The 18,110-nt window shown below is 42.0% G+C and overlaps 1 protein-coding gene and 1 long non-coding RNA gene across 5 annotated transcripts in view; one reads left to right on the top strand and one right to left on the bottom strand.

Moving 5' to 3' along the window:
• Positions 1-15,690, bottom strand: part of Khdrbs2 (KH RNA binding domain containing, signal transduction associated 2) — a 245,294-nt gene extending 229,604 nt beyond the window's left edge. For both annotated transcript variants that reach the window (XR_016539267.1, XM_090355443.1), the window contains exon 1: positions 15,385-15,690. Coding sequence is in view for 1 of the 2 variants with exons in the window: in XM_090355443.1 (XP_090211569.1) it covers positions 15,385-15,475 (91 nt within the window). In the remaining variant the exon portion in view is untranslated. The remainder of the gene's footprint in view (positions 1-15,384) is intronic.
• A 1,135-nt stretch (positions 15,691-16,825) lies between these two features.
• The window catches only part of LOC150047536 (uncharacterized), a 113,886-nt gene continuing 112,601 nt past the window's right edge, over positions 16,826-18,110 (top strand). For 2 of the 3 annotated variants that reach the window (XR_016539204.1, XR_016539206.1), the window contains exon 1: positions 16,826-16,924. This is a non-coding gene — a long non-coding RNA (uncharacterized LOC150047536). Of the gene's footprint in view, positions 16,925-17,757; positions 17,933-18,110 lie in introns of all 3 variants that reach the window. The other variant, XR_016539205.1, reaches the window with a different exon arrangement.

Below are 18,110 nucleotides of genomic sequence, written 5' to 3'. Positions count from 1 at the left end.
CCTGGCTCAATTAGGAATTTTCCTATTCACCTCGTTCATGCATGTTTTCACCCCTGGCAGCAAAGGAAAGGCAGCACCCAGCAGTAGGTCTTTTGAAATCCGAAGAAAAGACTGTCACTCCTAAACTACCAGCTATTTCCCTTTTGAATGCAAACATACTATTTGAAGTAATTCATTTAGCTTTTCTAAAGGAACCTTGTAAAACCTAGCAAGTGGTGATTTGTAACCTGGCAGGCTGTTATCACGCAACTACAATATTTTACCTTAGCTCAATAAAGAGCAACGTTTTTCTTTGTAAGTTCATTCATTCAGAAACATTTCAGGGAGGTTCACTCCAGGTTACTTCATGTTTATCCATTTGTTGTCCGAGCCAGCAAGAGGAAGCAATTGTAGACAAACCTTTCTCTTTACTAAGGTGACTAACATTTTTCACCAAAGGACTCCCATGTTGTATCTGTATCACACAGCCCAAACCAGGAAAGACAATCCCACAAGTGTCATTCCATGTGTACTGCAAGTCTGCATGGGGACTTCTCATACTGTGTCTGTGGTTGGCTGTCAGCCTGCCTTTTTGCTCTCAATGTCAAGCATGAAATATCAGTGAATTAATGTGCCCTATGAGCTGCTGTCCATCTATGACTCAATAAGCCTTGTATAAATGTCCTAACCCCCTCGTAGGTCAATTTGTTATGCTCCACTTCCCCAAATTTCCCGATATGACTAAAAGACCAGGTTACTATAGTGGTAACTTGCTTAAAAACAAACCTTCTCTGGCTGCCTTTCCTTCAGGCCGCATTTCCCTATTTCCTGAGATCACCAACTTTGTTGCCAACCATAGGGCTGTAGACATAGCCACTTTAAGTGATAATAATCAGATCTAATTAATGATGAGGAAAAAGGTTACTGTGTGTACTCACTGAGAAATTACAAGGTATTTGGTTAGTGTCTGGCTTTATTCCACAAAATACATATACTTTAAAATATCATATTATGTATATATAGAGAGAAATTCCATCTTATCTGTCATTTTTAATGAATAAAATGCTAAACAGATACTGATTGTGACTACAGAAGCCAGTAAAAGGAAAAACAGAGACACATGGGAAAACCCTACTGTTTCTGAAGAGCTCAAAGTCAACTGGTCCATTGGAAAATGGCAGGAAACCAAGAAAGTTCTCTCATCTGACTGAGATTCTGTACATCTCCTCTGCCGTGTTGAGAATTGGGCCTGAGTTCCAGAATGTGCATTTTCTCTGTGTAACAAATACCTCCAATGGATGCTTGCTTCAAGTTTCATGAAGCTGGCAGTTCCTCTGACCTAACATAATGGCTACAGACAGAGACCCAGGAATCTGGGACATAGACTCACAAAGACTGAGGCTCTTAAAGAGATTTGAACAAACTTAGTGTCCTGAAAGCCCCCCAAATGATATAAAGACATCAATTGTCAGGGACTAGAATGTGAACTGAACCTGAGAAAATAATATTTATTTTGCATTTCTAACTGGAGGCTCAAAACAAGGCCAATAAGGAGGAATACCCTCAAATCTACGCGAGAGTACTCAGTCCTATTCTCCAGAGGGATATCAGATACAGAAAAAGATGCTTTCTAATATCTGCGAACATATATAAAGATTCTTCTATGATTTAAATCTATCAAATACCACTTAACATGAAATAATACATTCCAACATTGTGTATTTTTAGAGGAATTTCAAAAGATGAAATGGAGGGCTTGGAACATAGCCTACTGGTAGAGTGCTCGCCTAGCATGCACGATAACACATACACAGAAAAAGCTGAAGTGATGTTCAAGTGGCTTAAGTGTCACAGCACTAGCCTTGAGCAAAAAGTATCCAAGGACAGTGCCTAGCCCCTGAGTTCAAGCCCCAGGAATGGCAAAAAAAAAAGATAAAATGGATATTCTTGGGATCATATAACCAAAACTTCTACTCTCAAGAGGAATCCACATATACATTTTGTAGAAAACAAAGTACTTTTTAATTTTCTAATAACTTTTATAGGCATACCCAAATATTCCCTTGGGAATGCATTTCAATAGTTCACAATTCTATTATTTGATGGCATCTAAGTCCATTTTTCTTCCCATCCTAAATACAAAAGGCCCGCTGCAAACCTACCTCTGGACCCCACAATATAAGTTCACTTTCCTTTTCTTTGGCAATGCCTTCTGACCAGGGCTTGTACAGAATTACCTTGTCAGATGGCAGCACTGATATATCATGTCAGAAGGACCACCTTCTTTCTCATTATCAGTGTTGACAAGATGAGTGTATCCTGCTTCCACCTTACTTTAGGGATAAGCATAAAGCCACCAGTTGTTGTGCCCTTGAGCAATTTCAAATACTAGCTCACATTCCAAGGTGATACCAATGCAAGCAGTGAATGATCTGTGAGGATGACAAAAATGTAGCTATCACCCTGGAGAAGAAGAAGAAGAAGAAGAAGAAGAAGAAGAAGAAGAAGAAGAAGAAGAAGAAGAGGAAGAGGAAGAGGAAGAGGAAGAGGAAGAGGAAGAGGAAGAGGAAGAGGAAGAGGAAGAGGAAGAGGAAGAGGAAGCGGAAGAGGAAGAGGAAGAGGAAGAAGAAGAAGGCGGCTAGGGGTCAGTTTTCGATACAGCTACTTTAATCATGTGGAGAAGCCAGGGACGCTTCTATACAATTTATTTTTCTTGCAAAAATACAATATAGTGCATAGTCTTCTCTAATAGAACACTTAGAGTATGTTCTTAATGATACTAAAATCTACTACTCAGGAAAACGAAGGTTTTTTGACAATTGCCTACTGCTCATTACTGTCAAGCACCTTACTTCTTCACTGCTACAGTAACATACTCATCAGGGTTGGTAAACACCAAAATTCACGATGGCTCATCATTTTCTCAGTTATTATAAGTAAAATATATTTATAGTGACTACAAAGATTATATTCTAAATTCAGAGGAAAAGACAAAAATGTTACATGTTTATATATAAGCTTAAAATACAGGACAAACATGTCACATTTAGTATTTCCAAGGCAGTCAGTGTTAGCTTCAGTACTGAAGTATATATGTGAAACTAATTCACTCATCATTGAACAATATAATCCTTATTTCTGTTGTATTTCATATATTTAAATGTATACCTTATCTTTACCTTTGTTTTTGAATACTTACAACATTGAGCAATTTAAAAAAAGACAACAAATGATGTAAGAACAACTGAATATTAAAACCTTAGAAAAACCACCTTACGGCAAATATAATGTAACCCTTCCATTAGTTACAATAAAAAATAAATGGAAAAAAAAGAAAAACCACCTTACCCTATTTCAGCCTCTTATACAAAAATAGTGGGTTGCATATGAATTTGTAAGTGAAAGCTAAAACAATAAAACTTTTAAGAAAATATTGAGTTTGACTTAGGAAAAGACCTCTTATAGAAGATACAAATATCACTAAACATAAATAAAAATGCTAAATTAGGCCAGCAAAATATAACTTCTGCTCTTCAAAAGGACACTTGAGAAAATAAAAAGCTAATCTACATAGTGAGGTAAAATACTAGCTGTTGCAAACTGCAATGACAGAGGAAAAGACCATGGAATTAAGGTTTGGGGCTGCTGGGGTCTGAAGTCTTCCTCCAGCTTCAGGTGTCCTGGTCCATTTTATGAAATATTTATTGAGAAGGACACAGGGATGTATATCTAGAAAGAATGAGGCCATGGTAACCTTGAAATCACAGCAGCAATCATGTGATATACTCAAGTGACATATCTTAAGAAGCAGATATGATTAAACTTATCTTAAGAAACAGGTATAATTAAGCATAGATTTATATCTTTGCCTTTCCAGAAAGTTGGGTATGGAATTAGACTACACCTAGGATTGGAGTCCGAGGTCCATCAAGTCAGAACTGATTAAATCAGCATTCTCGGTTTAGGGAAGTTTGGATTTTGATTAACTCACTTTTAGGGCAAAATATTGGGTCTCTGTAATGCCAAGAGCAATTGATCTTTCTCCTTCCATTTCCAGCTTTCTGGGAGTCAGAGAATGGCATTCCAATTCTCTTCATTAGACCTCTTGGCTCAGTATTTACAGGTTCTTACAACTAGCAATACAGAAACTTAGCAAAAGATACAAATGCAGAGCATAAATATAATTCACAAAGCAATAAAAAGCTAAGAACTCAATTAAAAATATGTCACCCCTGAGCAATGATTTCAATACCAACCAATATAAGTGGCAAGAGAACACATGAAAATCTGCTGTGAATAACTGATCATCAAGGAAATACAAATTTAAATCACAATAAATTAGCTCTGCAAACCACTACAGTATCTGTGTTTAATATAACTGAATTTCAAAGGTAGGTAGGGAAGGGCAACAAGCTGAGGTTCCAAACATACTGATTAAAGAGGACACAGTGTAATAACCATTGTAGAAAATTGGCAATATGGCATATTAAAGGGAAAAACATATATATGCTTTAAGAGCCAGCAATTTCATTCCATACAAAGGAAACATATGTACATGCAGAACATGTTGGCAAGAAGATCATGGTGTGAAGTCTGTTTAGTATATATAGGGAGAGCCTCAAAACAAGAAAAGAAAGGAAGAGAGAAAATATGTGCACAAAAATTTTGAACTATTGCTTACCCATGAGATCAGTACTGAACATAATCCATATTCTTTCGCCCATGGGAGACTCCATAAGCTGTAACATGTTTATACAATGGAATGCTACTCAGCAATAAAGGGAAACAAAATTGCCAGATATACTGAACTCAAATGAAGAATGAACACATATCATATTATCACCTACCTGTCAAATTGGGGAACTTCATGGACTATCATGATAGGTACTAGAGCAGTAGTTGCTAAAGGGATGGAAACTATGGGAAGTGAGTGTGAGAGAGATCTCTGGTCTGACGGAAATGTCTACAGCACTAATGGTGTGGCCCAAACACACTATACATGTACAAGAAGCAATAACACACATAAATCCACAGAGCGTTCACAAATGGTTGGTCAAGAGAGATGACAATACCCTATTTCAAGGTTCAAGAGATTTGGAAATCTACCACACATAATCTGCAACCAGTTAGCAGATTTGAAATTTAATTTTGACTTTAGCCATGACATTAGTTTCATTATGAAAATAGCTTTGAAACATTTTTTCATATCCTAGCATAAGAAATAAATTTTATACATTGATCTAAAAAATTTGCAAGCAACCCACCACATACTATAATAAATTTTCCATGAAGTAATATTAATATATTTTAAGTTATTCATAAGCACGTTCTTTTTCATAAACATCATTCACTCAAGGATGGAGTAGCCCTATGTTAAGAGCTTATATGGAAAGGTTTCATATGTGCCTTAAATGTCACTTAGTACAGAGAAATGACCACACTTCAAGAAAGATTCAGATAGCTCAACCATCACAGGCTCACTGTAGATCACTGTTGAACAGGAGTTCTACTTTTAATGAGAATCAGAAATTGAGTTGGAAAGGGTCTCCTGAAGGTGCAGTGGTTTGCAAGGTCACAGGTATCAACAGTTCAGTAAGAATCTTTCCATAGAAAAGGGTATGTACAAACAATGAATTTGTAAGGATAAAAGAATAGAGATGGATAGACTATGCCCTTTTTAAAAGCATGTCATTGTTACACTGAGAAAACCAGCAAGGGAAAAGGGTAGAAGGATGAGGGTAGAGAAGATGGAGTAGTATGAGCACAGGAGTTTGATGTAAGCCAACAAAATAATAATGAACCATTATTTCTCAGTGTATAACCAATGGTGTCCTAGTTTATATGTCTGTAAAAAAAGATGCATCCAAAGCCGGGCGCAGTGGCCCACACCTGTAATCCTAACTACTCAGGAGGCTGAGATCTCAAGATCAAGGTTCAAAGCCAGACTAGGCAGAAAGGAATCTGAGACTATTACCTCCAATTAACCTTTAGAAAACAGGAAGTGGGGCTTGGTTCAAGGGTAGGGTGGTAGCCTTGAGCTGAAGAGCTCAGATACAACACCCAGTTAATCACTAGAAAAGGACAAGTGGGACTGAAGCTCAAGAGGTAGGGTGGTAGCCTTGAGCTGAAGAGCTCAGGGACAGCTCCCAGGCCAGTTCAAGCCCCAGACCCACAAAAAAAATGCATCCAAAGATTAAAACAACCCACTCAGAGGTGACATTGATGAAGATGCACTGTATCCATAAACTATTTTGTTAAATGGTAAAAAAAAAAAACACCTCAAAACAGTAAAGTTTTCCTTTATTGGAAGAGAACAGCAGATCAAGAGACTCTAGCTAGTCTGAATCAGCACTCAAATCTTTTATTCCACTTTGTTCCTTAAACTATACAAGACTATTTGTGGAGGCCAAAAATGATGGTATAGTGCCACTTTCATACAGGTCAGCCTAATAATGATTCCTAGCTCTCTTCACTATGAAATTAACATTTTTAGAAGCACACTCTCTAGCCTTGTTCTCTCAGGTCTTCATTTCCTACTCTCCTCAACCTGAAGAAATACTGGATTTTCTTCATATTACAGTATTTCTCCTTTCTGTATTGCCAAATACAATAGAGATTTTAAATCCTTCCTCTACCTTACCCAACTGAAACATGTGAACACATTAATCATTAATCAAACACTATTTTTCAAATACCCTATGTTCTTGACATTGAGCTCACTTGATCTTTTCCATTTCTGAAAAACAACTTTTAATCAACTTTGCAAATTATGTTTCTTGTCTTTCCTTTCAAGGCTGATGTTCCTCTAAGTTGTTTCTCTCCCCTACATCTCCCTCCTGCTCACCTCACATTCTTTCTCAGGGTTTTGTTTCCTACTCTAGACCTCATTTATCACATCAATTTCACATCAACACTCCACAGATCCTTCAATGTATATCCAACTGATCTCAGCACTGACCTCCTTCACAAATATCTTAAGAACTGACACACCATTAAACCAACTTCCAAAGAGATCCCCAGAGCTCAAATTTGACCACTCTCACTGTCAGTCTCTTTGCCCTATCAGTTCTTCACTCTGCCCTCACAAATGCCTCTCACACACTTTTTTGTCTTCAGTTTACCCTCTGCATTCACGTCTGCACAGCTTCTTACATACACTGCTGCTACAGATACCTCATGGCCTGAGGTATTTAGTTAATACATTCAACTCCATTTCCAGAGCATGTAGGCACATTATGTTTGCATGAAATGCTGACTGTGTCTGCTACCTTCTGAATCTTTCCAAGCTATCTACTATTGCTTTTAGCACTAAGTCTAAACTCCTAAACATTCTTTATAAGGTATGCAAAATAAGCCTCTGCCATTCTCTCCAGATGCATTTTGTGATTCTTGCCTTTTACTGCACCGCCTAGCATACTGAATTCTGCCTATCTGAATAAACGTTCCTTCCTGCCAGGCTTTGGACATATTGTTTGCAACATGCACATATAATCTTCTCCTCTTTAGATCATAGCTCCTTCTCCAATTAATCCTGACCATCCTATTTATTTGTTAGTTCTGACTATCATATGTGCTTCTCTCACATGAGCCCTACAGATTTCTCAGGTGCCCTACATGATGTTCCTAAGCCATCATCATCTACTATCCGTGCCAAATCCTATGAAAATTCCTCCTTTTATTGCCTATATCTCCTTCTCCCTCATTCTTAAGTGTAAGTAAAAAGCTGAGACAGTAAAATCAAATTTGGCCACATATTTATTACCTTTTCTCTATTCTCAATGTCTAATTTATGCTCAATATTCATAAAATATGTGACATGTTCTATGTATAGATATGTATATATATGTATTTATATGTATACATACAACATATGTATACATACATGTATGCACACATGATCTACTCATTCTACTCATAGACGAGCCTTCTGGTTTGTTGCAATAAATTTCAAATACTTATCACTTCATCTAATGCCACTGTTAGTTTTAATTATCATAATATTTTATTTCACAAGATTCTCTGTCTGTGGATGTAATTTCCAGTCTTCCACAAATTTTAGAACACTAGCTTAAATTCATAGCCATCGTTCTGAAGTCCATTCCAAAACACTATCATATAATAAAATACCAGCCACTTCAGCATACCAATGTACTCTCATCCCCACTCAAGCCTTAAATACATGTCCTTTTACCAGGTCTTGAATAAAATATCTTTCATGTTCCAAAGAAAGGCATTTAGACTTTCTAGAGACACTTAGATTGTCTAGAGAAATGGATCCTATGTAAGCCAATTTTGCAGTTACTTGAATATCCTATTTATGACATTTTTGAGTGTGAACATACATATTTTCCATTATTTAGTTATTAACATACTATTTGCTTTTGTCCTCTTTCATACAATGCCATATGTAAATCAAATACATTACTTTGACGTCTAAAGAAAAATACTTTTAAGGGAATAGCAAAGTCCACACTAGCACAGTTACCTAATTCTTCTCAAAGTTTTTCAATGGAAGATTTAATTAAACAAGTAATTTTCTCCACTACTGTTTAATCTGCTGAATGCCTAGTGGCTGCTTTTCTTATACTCTTAAACTTCTATTAGAAACTTTCTATTAGGAATTTGCCTTACTTCTGATTTTTTGCTTTGCAAAAAATACATTTATTTCTTTCTAATTTGACTCTTTATTTCTCATAAATGAGAGACAACATCACCAGCCTCGCACAGCATGTGGACTTTATAAAATTGACAATTATATTACTTATCCATTATCCTCGCTACATTACATGTCTTCTCCTCCACACTCCACGTTTCTGTCAGAAGTGTCCTCTGCTGAGTCATAGCTGAAGCCCAATATTGTCTCACATATACTTCTCTACACCTGTAAACATATACTCTAGAGAACATGCACACATATTCTGCTGTCCTGTGAAAGTGTAAAATCTGATCTTAAATGTCTTAATAGAATATTAACTATACCATTTCTAATAACAAGACAGTAATTCCAGCCAATGTGTACTGATATTAATTCCTAAAGCTCAGATTCTAGTTAACACTTAAATCAAGCCATGCTATTGAGTTAGTTTTCTATCCAAATGTGAAATCTGCACACTTTCAAATGTTAAACACAACCAGCTCTGCCTGAAGATACAAGAAATCCCAAAGTTGTTCTTGGTTTCTACAAGAAATCTGCAAATGTCAGCAGTTCTCAAAAAAAAAAAAAGGAGCAAAGAAAAACAGTGCATCAGCAAATCACACAAAGTTCCCAAACTTTTATTTATGTATTTAGGATAAAAAGGGCTGAAAATACCCCCTGTGTTCTTGCTGCATATCGCCAAGAAACAGTAAATAGGAAGTTGGCATTATTTGCTTAATAATCATCTGTTAAATGATCATTTATTCTTATGCTATGCATATGAATAATGACTAGCATTAATGATTGAGAAACAAGTCATAGTTCTGGCCCTTAGCTTAGAGGGGACACAAGAGATCAAACAGACTTTCATGTTGTAATGTAGCAATGGAAAGATAAAGGCAAAGAAAGGCAGAAGTTCATCCAATCCATAATTAACAGAACAGGGAACCCTTGATGAAGGCTTCCTAGAGGAAGGAACAGTCAGGCTGACTTTGTGCAATCAGTAGAAATTACAGTTGGTAAACTGGGTACAGTGACTCATGCCTGTAATCCTAGCTACTCAGGAGGCTGAGATCTAAAGACTGCAGTTCAAAGCCAGCCCGGGCACTAAAGTCCTTGAGACTCTAATCTCTAATTGACCACTAGAAAATCAGAAGTGGTGCTGTGGCACAAGGGGTAGGGCAGTAGCCTTGAGCTGAAGAGCTCAGGACAGCTTCCAGACCCAGAGTTCAAGTCCGAGAAATAAAAACATAAATTACAGTTGATGATGTATGTTGGGAGAGTGAATTGCATGGAGAGGTTGTAGCAAGGACAGCACTTCATTTATGGTGATCCAGAAGAGGTGATCCTGTGCATAACCTGTGAAGAGGGAGTAACAAGGATGGAGGGAACAAAACCTGGAAGCCTTAACACTTCACTGTGCCCAGCACTACATGAGACACTGTTGACACGGTGCTAAAGGACAGATTTGGCTGGGCTCCTCAGGGCTCACAGTCCCCAAAGTCTAACAATTACACAATTTAAATAAGACCCACAAACAGAAAAGGGCTGTTCACAATGGAAATAGATAAAAACATGGCTAGTTGTGTGAAGTGGCAGGGATAAGGGAAGGGGAACAGAGTGGGAACCATAATTGTGGAGGTTGTTATATCTGAAATCATTAGGCAAAAAAGATCAAGACATAAGTATAGAAAGAGATAGACATATCATTAGCTAGTCATGAAGTGAGGAAATGGGAATAAATCAGAAGAATGAAATGGTCAGGCTTTAATTTTGAATTATTCTCTGAAAAAGCATCTGTATTCAATGAGGAGCAAGGGGTATTGGAGGATGGTCCGAGACAAAAGTAAATGCAGTATTAGGCATTGCCTGTAAATCCAGTAGGAACGAAGGACACTGGCAGAAGACTAATAATGGGAAGTTAAAATGTTTACAAGACTTGAATTAGATGAAAATTATAATCCACATTCTCATCTTCAATTACAATGAAGACAAAAGACAGGCTGAAGCACTTTAAAGAGGTAAATTAAAAAAGCAAGCCACCAGAAATTTGAAGGATACAGGGAAGATGTTCACATCTGTAACCCCAGCTAATCAGGAAGGCTAAGATCTGATGGTTGTGGTTCAAAGCTAGCCCAGGCAGAAAAGTCTGTGAGACTTCAATTAACCACTAGAAAACAGGAAGCAGTGCTGTGGCTCAAAATGTTAAAACGTTAGCCTTGAGCAAAAGAGCTCAGGAACAGCACCAAGGTCTGCACCTCAAGCCCCAAGACCACTCCCCCCTACACACACAAAAAAAATTAAAGCTATTACTTTTGGAAGTAAATCATACACTCTATTTTCCCGGGTATTTGGATTGTTGTTATCATATGGACAAAACTTTTCTACAAGAAAAGAACCGATTTTGACGTCATAATCAGTAGAAACCTTGGACTCTACTAGCAGAGATCTGCAATAGAGCAAAATCTTGATACATAAGGCCATATAGTATGAAGCTAATTGAAAGGATCTCCAGGATATTGAAACAAAAGCCATATAATGAATGACTGTTGTCCTTAATGTACTATGTTGTCTCTCATCTCCTTTGCTGTCCCTTGGGTATCTCATATTGTTACAGTATCTCACTATGTTATCTGATATATTGAATTTTGAATTTATTTGTATTTGGTTATTTGAAATTTGATAGGGAAGGGGGGAAAACCAAGACAGGTGGGGTGGGGTGGGGGGGAGGGTAATGGGTACCAAGACATGTGAAAGGGTATCAATGTATGTGAATTAATGCACCTCTATCTGGCAAATATCATGTAACCCTTTTATTAATTACAATAAAAAATTTTTAAAAAAAGAAAAGAACCGATGGGAGGATGTGTGCAATACGAGAAAAGGCTGTAACCACTGGAAGAGTTCAGATAGCACTGTGTCCCAAGGGCATGGTGGACAAGTGAACCTTGAACAAGGGGGAACATTTAGTCTTCTGGGAATGAGACAGTAAGAAAGAGGAGAGAAGTCTTCAGGAGAATGCTAGACATGTGAGGGCACAGAAACAGAAACATAAGAACAGAGAAGAGATATTTCCCTAATAAGGGAGATGGTGAAACCACACACAAAGAATGAAGGATACATGGGTTCACAAGTTCTAGCCTCAGGGACTGATTATCACCAAAAGATAGATTCCCACTATTGAACAAGTAAAGCTTAAGCTCAAGGTAAACACTGGCATGATTTTTCACAAGACAACTTATTTCTTAATTTGCTTTATGAATTAAATTTCACTCAGAGGCAACTCTAAGAAAACATCATTGGCCTGTGCTTATTTTCCTCAGTTTCTTATAAAAGCTAGCTGAGTTCAACTCTACAAGCGCATTGAAATATCAAGGACTTTTAAAAAAAGATTCTTATATGCATGTAACTGCTTTCTGCTACATTTTTACAAAATACTGCATATACTATCACAAATATAATGTTTAACCTTAAAAGAACTCTTCTTGGAAAGTAACTCATTTCCTGTGTTATAGAAAAGAAAACTGAGTATCATAGACAGAAATGTGATATATCCCATACTTGATGAACTAAAATTTTTTTTTACTGTATTACACATTTGTTTTACTAGCTAAACAAAGATACCTGGAATTCCTTTATTCTCATTCTTGCTTCATTGAAAAATGTAAATAAGATTATCCCAAATGTATTGGGAGGAAATGATATCCAATTCATTAAATGAATACTATCATGTGAATACTATCTTTACCAGAAGTTTTAGACATAATATCATAAATTTATAACTTAAGACTTATCAGGACATACAATTTAAATTATAAAAATAACCCTTGATAATCTAAATATTAAATAGTAAATTTATGTTTTCCACATATTTCTAAGATTTTGTACCTGAAAAGCTCAAGGCCAATCTTAGATGGTGGGCTGAGCTTTTCAGTAAAATGTTTTCAGAAAACAGTACACAGGGCATTCCAAAAACCACTGGAACACTTGAAACATCTGGCAATATCTGACATCATCATATGTAAGTCAATTCACCACTGATTAATCTACCTCTATTTGTAAGGAATTCTGGCTAGGACATCTTATCAAAAACACTCTCAATTGGACAAAAATTTACTAATACTCTTAAAAGTATGGAATCCCCATAATTGAATCTATCAATTTGAATAGATCTATTTCTATCAGTAGTCAGGTTTCGTTGTAAACAAGATTATTTCCATCCATACACATTTTGGCCCCAAACCCTGAAAATAGTTCAATAGAGTTATGAACATAAATTTTTTCCCAGCACCCAAAATAACATGTATGCCTAAAATTGCATTGTACTACAATAAATGTATTATGAGCCATTATACTAGGAAGGAATGAAAGAAGTTTCAAAAATGTGCAGCCATTGATTTTTATGTGATGAGTATACAAACATCACTTCTTTGCATCAGCAATAAGCTGAGATCTAATTAGAATTGCAAAGAGACACAGACCATCTAGCCCAGCTCTTTGATAGACAAGAAAACTGAGCCCAGGGAGAAAAAAGCTAACAAAGTTTGGGTAAAGGTAGAATTAAAAACCAGGTATGTGGGTTCACAGTTTAATGCATTTCTCAGAAACAGCATGGATATAAGTAACCTCATGTAAATTGATCTGGCAAGCAAATTCAGAAGATGAGTAGAACTTTAAGAATCACGCTGAGTTTGCTATTTCCTTATACTCTGAAACACCTTCCACAACAGATAGTTAACATCATAATTTTAGAAAGAAAGTTATTTTAATTAATCAAATAGGTTTGAAACATTCTTCAAACCATGCTATTTACGATCTATCCTAAGTAACAAATACATCAAATGTTTGGGTTCTCCAGTAGTTTTCTCAGAATAATCCACAGTGAAATACACAGTAGGAAAACATTAAATCAAACAACAAAAAGGGGTGGGGGGGAAAATCCAACAAATCAATTCTCTTACCATAAGGGATTACAATTCTAAGTGAAGCAGTCTTTCAATTCTAAGTGAGTACTGATCTGCATCTATTACCAATCAGAACATAAAATCAATCACTGTGTAAGCCACTGGGGGTTTATATCCTTGCCATTTACGTACTTGGTACTGGAAAACATTTCCAAGAACTGAGTAACCTCGATCTTTTTATTACTCAGTCTTTTTATTACTGTGTGTGCAAAACAGACTGAAATCTACTTTAGTGTACACTGCCTTCCAAATGGATATCTATGTCAGGTTTATTTATAGTCATTGTCTTCGATCTGTGCATTTCCGGGTACTTTTCTATAGAGATCTGAAACACAATCTAGAAATCTTGACAAATGGCATACTGAAAGATGTATAACGTCACATTTGTATATAATTCACTAAGATTCAAGAGAACTCTGGCCTTACACTCTTTAATAAACATTGCGGGAAGAAGCGCCAAGAACAACTGAGAAGCAAGCTGAACCCCCTGCATCGTTTATGAACACTTATACCATTGTCTTCTTCATTCTCTCTTCGCCTTTATGATGTCTTTGAAATATGGGACCCGTTTGTTTCTTAGATGTTTTTCTCTCTATTTAAGAGCTTTCCTTCTAATTCTTTACAAAAGGAGGACATGCTGCCCCCTGCTGGAAAAAAAATAAATTACAAGGTCCATCAATACCTGTTCCATGTACCAAGAAAGCAACTGTGTGGAAGAGAGAAAAATACTAAGTATGTATAGGTGCGCGGGCACTTTCCTGTTAGCCAGTTGCTGAAATGCCAGTTTATTCCACTTGATTGTGTATCTTTTTCAAAGGTATCTCTTATTTGGTAGATGTGAGGTACAATAATTCACATTAGTGACTGAAGAATTAACCAGAGCTAGCTGTCCCAAAGAGAGGTCCAATTAGCCGGCCACTTGTACCCTTTTCTCATTTTAAAGACTTTACACACTAAATACACTTCTGCAAATGTATTCGAGCAAACTGCTTGAGAAAGCTCAACTGGTTTACCCTTTCAAAGATCCTGTTAATGCAACTGACTTTTCTTTACAAAATAAAAGATTAGCTATTTAACTGACTGTAGACCTCCGTTTCTTTCTTCACTGAGTAAACAAGAAAGTTGTAATAATTAAACGTTACTGTCGAATCATTCTGCAAAAGCAGCGCTTTCCAAGAGTTTCGGTATTTTCCACGTTCCATATTCTGATTAGAAACCTCATCCTAATCAGGTATCATGAGACTATTCTGTTGCTATGAGTCACAATTCGTCAATAAAACATCGGGATAAATCTGCAGTGTGTATGAATCATGTGGAGGAGAATTTTCCTTCCCGGCACACTACTTAAACGCTGAAGAGCTGAGGAGGCTCGTCCTGACCACCCAAGGCACAAATCGGCCCTGAGCCGACGTGGTGATGGTGCCATTCGCTCTTAGTGAAGCATTCCTCAAAAAAGCTCGGCTGCAATGAAAATAAGACACTGCCTTCCACAAAGCGGGTTTGCGAGCACACGGACAACCCCGGCCCATCTCCGCCTGCCCAAGTTGGCTCCACCCGGCTCGCGAACCTCCTCTGGCAGGGATGTGGAGGGTCGAGTCTCCGGCCCCGGCACGCCACCCGCGGGCGCCGCCTCGGCAGGGCGGCCCCCACCCGGTTCGCCCGGAGGGCGCCCGGCTTCCCGGGGGCGCCGGGGCGGCCCGGGCGCTGCGGGTCTCCGCGCGCTCCCAGGCTGCCCGCCGCCCGGGAGCCGGACCCCGCGCCCCGCGCCCCGCGCCCCGCAGCCCCGGCCACGGCCACGCCGCCCACCTTCCGCCAGGAGGCGCGAGGCGTGCACGAAGGACGGGTCCAGGCTGTCCTTCTCGGCCATCAGCTCCGGCAGGTATTTCTCCTCTTCCATCGCGCGGACGCCGACCGTCCGCGGCCAGGCGCGAGGCTGGCGCTCCTCCGACGCAGAGCGGCGGGCAGCCTGGGCTCCGCCGCGGCCCCGCCGGCCCCGTCTCGGGAGAGAACCCAGCGCCCTCACCAGCCCTCGCTCGGAGCGCAGGGACCCCGCCGTCGGGCCTCGCCCGCGCCCACCCGCCGCGCACCGTCCCTCTCTCGAGGAGCCGGAGCTCCCACCGGCGGCCCTCACTGGAGAGGCGGTGGAGGGCGAGGCACGCCTCCTTCCGCCTTTCATTGGTGCTTCTGCCGGACGGGGGCGGGACTTCGGCGGGAGCAGCGGGCGCTGATTGGGCGAGCCGCATGTCGCGCCTCCTGACTGGCACGGAGCCGCTGCGGAGGGGAGGGGCGCGCCGGAGGTGCCGTCGCTTTCTTCTCCCCGCGCGGGCCTCGGCGGCGGGCAGGTCCCCGGGCGCCGGCCTCGCGGACGGGCGCTGCCCTCGGCGCCGGCCTCCGGGGCCAGGTGGCTCTCCCGGCGCCGGCCTTGGAGGCGGCGGGGCTCGGCCTCTGCGGTGCCCGGAGCCTGCGTGTCGTCTGCCGGACTCTGGACGCGGAGGCCGGGAAAGGCTCGGTTCACGCCGGGTTCTCCCCCTCCTCCTCCTCCCGGAGACGAGGCGGGGAGGCGGGGGGAGGCGCGGGAGAGTGCGGTGCGGGAGGGAGCCGGGCCTTCCCCTCCGGGCCTCCCCTCCTCCCCTGCGGTGCTGGCGTCCCCCACACACCCCTGGGAGGGAGCCGGGCCTCCCCTCCTCTCCTCCCCTCCCTCCTCACCCCTCCTCTCCTCCCCTCCTCTCCTCACCTCCTCCTCCTCACCTGCGGTGCTGGCGTCCCCCACACACCCCTGGGAGGGAGCCGGGCCTCCCCTCCTCTCCTCACCTCCTCCCTCCTCCCCTCCTCTCCTCCCCTCCTCCCTCCCTCCCCCCCTCCCCTCCTCACCTGCGGTGCTGGCGTCCCCCTCACACACCCCTGGGAGGGAGCCGGGCCTCCCCTCCTCTCCTCCCCTCCCTCCTCACCCCTCCTCTCCTCACCTCCTCTCCTCACCTCCTCCCTCCCTCCCCCCCTCCCCTCCTCACCTGCGGTGCTGGCGTCCCCCACACACCCCTGGGAGGGAGCCGGGCCTCCCCTCCTCTCCTCCTCTCCTCACCTCCCCTCCCCTCCTCACCTCTCCTCCCCTCCTCCCCTCCCTCCTCACCCCTCCTCCCCTCCCGCCTCACCCCTCCTCACCCCTCCTCACCTGCTCACCTCACATCTCCTAGCTGCCTGCAAGTGCAGTCCCCTCCCTGAGTCTCCTAGTCGAGCCGGGGGACAGAATCAAGAGGGTCCGGCCGGCCCCAGGCCCCGCCACTGGGGGCGAATGTCTCTGAATCCCCCTGTGCTCCGAGGCCCAGCCCCGCACCACCGGTGAACCGAGGTGACCACGGCCCCCCCTGCGCCCTCCCAGTTTGGAGGGCCTGCGGGGGGGGGAGGGAAGGGGGGAGAAAAGTAATTCTGCCAGAAGAGCAGAGCGCAGGGGTGCGGTGGTCCCTAGCACGGTTTAACAGACAGTGTTAACAGAGGGGGGAGGAGCCCACACTGCTCTCACTGAGGGACCCTGCACCTGGAGAGCAGGTCCCCTCAGGTCCCACCAGGTCCCTCCAGGGCCCACCAGGGCCCACCAGGTCCCCCCAGGTCCCACCAGGTCCTTCCAGGTCCCACCAGGTCCCTCCAGGTCCCCCCAGGGCCCACCAGGTCCCACCAGGTCCCTCCAGGTCCCCCCAGGTCCCACCAGGTCCTTCCAGGTCCTTCCAGGTCCCACCAGGTCCTTCCAGGTCCCACCAGGTCCCTCCAGGTCCCCCCAGGGCCCACCAGGTCCCACCAGGTCCCTCCAGGTCCCCCCAGGTCCCACCAGGTCCTTCCAGGTCCTTCCAGGTCCCCCCAGGTCCCACCAGGTCCTTCCAGGTCCCACCAGGTCCTTCCAGTTCCCTCCAGGTCCCCCCAGGTCCCACCAGGTCCTTCCAGGTCCCACCAGGTCCTTCCAGGTCCCTCCAGGTCCCCCCAGGGCCCACCAGGTCCCACCAGGTCCCTCCAGGTCCCACCAGGTCCCTCCAGGTCGTGGGTTGTTGCAAGCACTCGCTTTCAGTTCTGTTGGGTTGGAATAATGTGGGGATGGGTTTGGTGCCTATTTGTGTGTTCATTAAGCTTGCTTTGGTCTATAATGTTTAAATGTTAACCTGTCACATCCTTCCTTTCAATTCGTCCTCTCAGAAGCACTCTGAAAACAGGAGCCAAATATTAGCTTCTCTGCTTTTATATGGGTGCAAAAACTTAGGCAAAGACAGAGAGAACTCAAGTCTCACATGTCAAACTGAAATTAAAGTTCAAGCCAGTTTAAAATCATGAAGCTTCTGATTGTGCCATACTTCTGCCTCCTGTTTTCTTTGTTAAGTATCAAGTATGTACTTAATAATTTTTAAGAAATATTAAGGAGTAGGGACTGGAGAAACATTCATCAGCAGGATACACACACACATTCCATTTCCTGTCCTCATGATAGGTGATTTCCAATGGGAATGATGATTGAACCAAATACACAGAGAAATGGTCATTGTTGATTGATA

This window comes from Megascapheus bottae, chromosome 22, assembly GCF_031878675.1.
Source record: "Megascapheus bottae isolate mThoBot1 chromosome 22, mThoBot2.hap1, whole genome shotgun sequence".
NCBI classification, from domain to species: Eukaryota; Metazoa; Chordata; class Mammalia; order Rodentia; family Geomyidae; genus Megascapheus; species Megascapheus bottae.
Note: the sequence above shows the minus strand (reverse complement) of the source record. Positions and strands in the feature narration are given on the sequence as shown.